Here is a 6,114-nt window from a genome sequence, read left to right as displayed (position 1 = left end):
GGTTTTTGGAGGCCAATCGAAAGGAAAAGAAAAGGGGGTGGGCTGGGAGGTCGAGTTTGTTCCCCGTGTGCGTGTTTGCGGTTGAAGAGGAGGAGGGATGGCGCCAAAGAGGCAGGCGACGAAGCAACGTGTGCGGGTCACCAACAAGGCCCTCGAGGCACGTCAGTTCTCCACCGTTCGTCTACCGCGCAAGGCGGAGATACAGGCGCCGCAGGTGGACGTGGAGCGCATGTACGAAGACCACGACCGTGGGAATAGGCGCGGGGGCGAGAAACGAGGCGGCGGCGGTGGTGATGCCGGTGGTGTTAATGCGCGAGAGTCAGCGCCGCTCATCTTTGACCCTATTCCGAACGATCCACTCTTCGTCGTTGTGGCGAAGTCCAAGTACTGGCCGCCGCCACCGCTGGAGGAGCTGCGGGCGGCAAACGGTGCCCCGATTGAAGATGGCTTTGACGCGTATGACCGTCGCGAGGATGACAGGGCGGCGCGGAGGGAGAGGGTGAAGGCGGTGCGCGGGGAACTGAACCATCCACGCGGAAAGCCTCGACAGAACACAATTGTGAAGTTGGACGATAGTGACGAGGAGAAGGATGAGAAGGGGTAATGCGCCGAGCGAAGATCCTGGCCACGCCGGGGGAGAGGGAGAGAGAGAGAGAGAGAGAGAGAGAGGAGAGAGGAGAGAGGCTCATTGTTAACGAATCGCCATTGCCTTAAGGGAATGGGAAAACGAGGAAGAACGAGGAGACATGCATGCGGGGTGATGTTTGCCGTTGATGGCAGGTTTACAAGTCGTGTAATTTCATTTCCACCTGGATAACAAGAGGAGAATAAGAGGAAGCGAGTGCGAGTGTGCGTGTGTGGGGGTGCATGAGTGGATGATGCTCTGGCAGTATTCTTGTCTCTCTCTCTCTCTGGGTATGAATTTGTCTATTTGCCACATGCAATTTCTTTCTTCTGCATGTTAATAAATCTTCTCACCATCGCCATTTTTGTTATTGTCGTCTATTTGTTCTTTTTTTTTTTTTGCATGCACGCGTATTCACATTCCACAATTTGGAGCGAATCAGGCGGTAAAGACGTGAGAAGCGGTGATAAATGCCATGTGGGGCTCTCGTCCGAGGTATTGCCGTAACGTGAAGGCATTGCTGGATCGCAGTGCTCGGTTTCTCAGCAGCCTCCTGCACGGCGTGCCAAATGCTTCTTTTTCACTCCGCCTCAATGCTCCCTCTCTTTGGGGCAAAAGTGAATGCACTCCGGAAGAATGGCAACGGTGTCTCGGAGAATTGCTTTGCCGCGGTGCTGCCGCGAACTGTTTGCTCGACACGAAGTCTCACGTGGCGGAGGTTCATGCGTCGCTGGTGGCCGCATTTCTCCCCAAACCCCATTGGAATAACTCTATCACGCACAGCATGGACATTATTTCACTCTCCTCGCTTGAAAAGGAAGTTTCGGACACTGTGGCGGCCCTCTTGCACCTACCGGCCCGTTTCTTGTGGGTCCGACGTGCGGAGGCGGTCATGAAGAAGGCGGAGTCTCACAGGACTCATTCATCCACGAAATTGCACAGTGCTTCTCCTGCTGCGCTGATCTCAGCCGTAGAGCGTCCTGTGCCTTATGTTGGTGCTGATGATGCTGGTGGTGGTGGACTGCTGCACAGCACATCGCTGGAGAGTCTTATTGTGCTCCTCACAACGGCCCGAGCGCAGGCTCATGCTCGTTATCTGAGTGCGCACTTCTCGAGCCCAGAGGAAGAGGCTCGCCTGTCGCAGCGGTTGGTGCTTTACTGCAGTGATCAGTGCCAGCCGATGCTGAAGAAGGCGGCACGCTGCATTGGCATACGACACATCCGAGTAATGAAAACAGTGTATTCTCCGCATGTTCACAACTACCCGATGCAGTCGGATATGTTGAAGGCGTCACTTGCGGAGGATGTTGCGAACGGACTTTATCCCTTATTGGTCTGTGGTGTATTTGGGGCCCGTACCACCGGTGCCGTGGATCCTCTTGAGGATCTGGCGGAAATTTGTCATCGGGTAAAAGTATGGTTTCACATCGACGCTAGTCACTCTGGATTGGCACTTGCGGCTTCCGCTGCTACTGCTGCGTATGGTTTTAGGGATGAAGCAGGAAAGCCTGGAGAATTTACATCTGTTGACGAGAAGGACGCAGCGGCTGAGAGAATGTGGGAGCAATGTACATCGACCTTTCATAGGGCTGCTCTGCTTGCGGACTCCATTCACTTTGGTGTTTCAACGTCGTTCCTGCCAACCCTGTCAGCCAACATTTCTGCTTCACTGTTGTACGTCGCGGATGTGGCCAAGGTGAAGGTGACAATGCAAGGGATGAATGCGGAGGATGAGGCGGGTGGGAACACGTGGTGTACGCCGGGTATGACGGATGTCGCTTCGTTGCGGCTGGATACTCCTGACATGCGTTCTAACGAAATCTTCCGTCTTGCTCTCATGCTTATGCCATGTAGTCATGCGTCTGTGGGTTCTGCCGTGCGAGCTCACCAGGCCGCTTTGCGCTACTTGGAACAGCGGCTACGTGCGGATGGGCGATTTGACTGCTCTTTGCATGCTTCCTGCTTTGGGATGGTGCTATTCCGCTGGCTTACGCTCGCGGATGAAGAGACGGCGGGCCTCATGCAACGGTGGAGCGACGTTATTGCCTTGTCTTCCGCAATGAACGAAGCCGGAGGCCACCGCTACCCGCACCGTGTCTCGTTAGGCCTCACGCAGGTCCAGCGGCGGGTTTACATCTGCGTTGCTCTTGCCGCAGACGGTGATGATGGTGATGCGTGTGTGAGCCGGTGTGACGTGGACGCGCTTGTGGATTTGCTGAAAAAAGCTGCCGATGAGTGGAGCGACATGTCGTCCTCCGTGACGTCCGCGATATCATCGAAAGCGACAACATGAGACGTTGTGAGGCGACATTAGCGTTTCTGACGGTATGCGATAGTGGTGTTAGGTATTCATATTATATATATATACATATACAAATACTTACTTCCCTGACCATTCTATTGTTTATTTTTTTTTTTTGGAGTGGAAGCGCCAAGATGTGAGCTTTGAATGGAATGTAAAGTGGAGGCTGCGTACTGTTTTTTTTTTTTTTTCGTCTTATTTTCTTGTTGATTTTTTTTTACTTTTAGGGTATTTTTACATGAGCCGAATTTCACCACCACTTTCCTCCGCAGTTTTTTCTCCTGCCGTGGCGTCTTCATCGTCGTTTCGTGTGGCCACGAAGTCTGCAGAGGTCACGTCGTGCGCTCTGCGCTCTCGACGCAGTTTCTCTCTTAGTGGTCTCCATGATGTCGGCGGTGGTTGTTGGAGGTGGCGTTTGACGTCTCTGGCGAGGATCCGCCACTTATCATCGAGGAGCCTCTGCCTGCATCACAGCGGGGGCGCGCTGAATAAGTTTGACGCGGTTGGATTTGCCGGGCGCTCGCGGAATGTCGCCAACGCCTTTGATTCACTAGAGATGAATCTGTTTGATGATCCCACGGGCGGGCTGACGGCGGGACCCGCAGAGGAGTTGTCGACCACCGAGATTGAACACCAGGTGCGTCTAAACGTCTCTTCCTACTCCCGCTCCATCTTCTACCTCCTGTACACGCCCTTCGTGGATGTAATATCGGTGCTGCTGGAGCGTGGGCTTGCGCCGGATGTCGCACACCCGGGAGAAATGATGTGCCGTTGGTTTACGGACGGCGCTTTGACGCTGCAGAACACTGCTTCCGTTGAAGAGGGAATGGGAGCAGAGAACTGGCGGAAGTTTTGTGAGGGACTTGATGCCTTCTACGAAGAAGTGGAGCCGATTATGCCGCTGACGGCGGCGGTGCGGAAACACGGGCTGCCGGAGGACTTGTTGGTGCCGTTTCTCCGTCAGCTCTCAATGGACCTGCTGGTGCCTCTGCGCAAGCGGGCCGTGCTGGAGATTCTGCCCGGTCTCATTCTTGGGCTAGCGAATGGCCGCGCCCCGACTGCATTGGGGTTTCCCACCGACAGCCAGCGTGCACGAGCCATCATGGTGGCCGATCTCTTTCTTGGGGTTGGGCAGGAAACAGGCAACACAGACCTGGCGTATCTTGGCATCCAGCTTCTTCGTGCAAATGACATTCCCGTGCCGTTCCCAAAGCAAAAGCAGCTGACAAATGTTTTCTCTGCCGCCACACGAATTCATACGGACTGGCAGATGCGAGTCAGCGGACAGCTTGTAGAGGTTCTGCCTAAATGGATGGAGTACTACAAGAAGGTTCATTTGGATAATCTTAGGGCCATAAAGGGACTCAGTGAGGCGGATTCAACAAGTGCGGTGAAACAAGATGATGACGATGGGGAAGGGATTGATGTCCTGAAAGCGAAGAGGGCCATCCATGCAATTGGTGATGACGTTAACGCTGCAGGTAAACAAACTGATAAGGACAGCAACAGTGATGGCGTGCATGGTTACTTCTCAAGTCATCGCACGGAGAATTTGCTGCGTCTTTCCGCTCTGGAGAGTCAAGTATTGACGGCCGTGCGTCGCAGGATGGTTGCGTGGAATGATGACAGCAACAAGCTATACTACCGCTTTCGGCGGAGGAGGTCAGCCACTGAGGAGCCGAAGGTGGAGGAAACAGACGTGCCGAAGGAACCCACCGAGGAGGAGGGGGAGGAGGATGCAAGGCGCGTGGATGCCGCGGAAGATGTGGTGCTGATGGAAGACGGACGCCGCAGGCGAAGGGCGAAGACACACACGCAGGCAGATGAGGAGGAGCCCAAAGTGAATCCTAAAGGGCGTCGGTCAAGGAAGAAAACGACGATCGCCGCTCCCGTAGACGATGATAGCGGCAGTACATTCACTCTGACCGTGTAGTCACGGCACATGCTGGTGGTGGGGGCACAACATGTTTTTTTTTTTTCTTGGGGGCTGAGTCATGCCGGAGGAGTCCCACCGGTGTCGTACCACAAGGGCCAAAAGAAGCACGCACACGTACACACACGAAAACAACAAAAACAACAACAACGGAAGGAAAAGACGCAAACAACACCGCTATTGGCACCATTTTCATTGACTCCTGGACCTTTTTTTTTTTCTTCCTGTTGGTGTTTCTTGTCGTTGGCTACATGCACGTAATATACATCCGTACATGCGTGCATCTACTTGGGTAGGACGCGCTGGGTTTATGTGTGTTTTTTTGTTGTTTGTTTCTGTCATTTCATTTTCGGAATCATCTTATCACGTTCTTTAAAATTTTCCATTATTTGTGTGTCTGTGCGTGGAGGAAGTGGCTGTGGGGTTGAGCTACGACCTATTAATTTTGCGTGCATTTTCCTGATGCCCTGCTGTTCTTTTCACACCAGACGTATCCGGTTTATCTCACTTCCTTTTTTTCTTATTTGCTTTTTTTTTTTTTTTTTGCGTCGCAGAGAGGTGGCTTGCGGGGTGAGTGGTTGTGTGTGTCTTTGGTGGACCGGCAAACTCCGAAACAGACTGGGCAACAAAAAAAAAAAAAAAAGGAGTGACGCGGAGGCCAGGAACTAAAAACAAGCAAACAAAAAAAGGGTGAGAAGGAGGCGTAAGTTTTCTGTGAGGGTTTATTGTGTTTTTTTTTTTTTGGTTTGGTGCGGTGCGATGGGTGTTTTTGGGCTGCGCAGGTTCATTGACGCCTCCTCCTGCACGAGATTTCTCCCCGAAACCGCGCAGGATGCGGAGGAGCCCTTAGCCGCCCGTGATCTCGACAAGACGCATGGGGCGGCCGGTAACTCGGCGCTTTCTTCGAGCCCTGCGGCGACGCCATACGCGGATCACGTTCTTGTGGATTTGAACTGCATCATTCACTCCTGTTTCGGCCGTGATGCGGCAACGATGAGGAAGCGGGATGTCGTGCAGGCCGTGCTGGAGAAGCTGCGGGCGTTGCTGACGCTGGTGGTGGTCCCGCGGGTGTCCTTGACGATATGCATCGATGGCCCTGCACCGTACGCGAAACTCCACACGCAACGACTTCGAAGGCGGCGGTTGGCGCTGCTCGACACGGGCAGTGCGCAGCAGTTGACGTCACTTGCCGTGACGCCCGGCTCCCTCTTTCTTGTGGAGTTGGAGAACGCCTTGGCGGCGCAGTTCAAGCTG

At 53.7% G+C, this 6,114-nt stretch overlaps 4 protein-coding genes across 4 annotated transcripts, besides 7 other annotated features; all 4 read left to right on the top strand.

The window, feature by feature from the left end:
• Positions 1 to 1,019: a sequence feature (areas merged during assembly that could not be assigned to a particular haplotype. This can correspond to areas where the two haplotypes were merged or to regions with more than two copies in the genome that were merged during assembly.).
• On the top strand, positions 98 to 604 carry Tc00.1047053506745.30 (hypothetical protein, conserved; the record flags this gene model as incomplete). Its single annotated transcript, XM_799411.1, has 1 exon — positions 98 to 604. The coding sequence occupies one exon, from the start codon at positions 98 to 100 to the stop codon at positions 602 to 604; it is 507 nt and encodes a 168-aa protein (XP_804504.1).
• Positions 637 to 683: a microsatellite.
• Positions 1,020 to 2,149: a sequence feature (areas not merged during assembly with more than two copies in the genome that could not be assigned to a particular haplotype).
• Tc00.1047053506745.20 (hypothetical protein, conserved) lies at positions 1,101 to 2,918 on the top strand (the record flags this gene model as incomplete). Its single annotated transcript, XM_799410.1, has 1 exon — positions 1,101 to 2,918. One exon carries the CDS (start codon positions 1,101 to 1,103, stop codon positions 2,916 to 2,918), a length of 1,818 nt encoding a protein of 605 aa, XP_804503.1.
• Positions 2,150 to 3,078: a sequence feature (heterozygous, Esmeraldo-like haplotype).
• Positions 3,079 to 6,114: a sequence feature (areas not merged during assembly with more than two copies in the genome that could not be assigned to a particular haplotype).
• Positions 3,104 to 3,152: a sequence feature (A-rich).
• On the top strand, positions 3,166 to 4,860 carry Tc00.1047053506745.10 (hypothetical protein, conserved; the record flags this gene model as incomplete). The annotated part of the gene is made up of 1 exon (XM_799409.1): positions 3,166 to 4,860. One exon carries the CDS (start codon positions 3,166 to 3,168, stop codon positions 4,858 to 4,860), a length of 1,695 nt encoding a protein of 564 aa, XP_804502.1.
• Positions 5,373 to 5,405: a microsatellite.
• Tc00.1047053506745.4 (hypothetical protein, conserved) lies at positions 5,620 to 6,114 on the top strand (the record flags this gene model as incomplete). Its single annotated transcript, XM_799412.1, has 1 exon — positions 5,620 to 6,114. A coding segment is annotated over one exon (495 nt), but the record flags the coding sequence as incomplete, so codon positions are not given.

This window comes from Trypanosoma cruzi, genomic scaffold (genome assembly GCF_000209065.1).
Source record: "Trypanosoma cruzi strain CL Brener 1047053517111 genomic scaffold, whole genome shotgun sequence".
NCBI classification, from domain to species: Eukaryota; Euglenozoa; class Kinetoplastea; order Trypanosomatida; family Trypanosomatidae; genus Trypanosoma; species Trypanosoma cruzi.
This window is presented reverse-complemented; position numbering and strand designations above follow the sequence as displayed.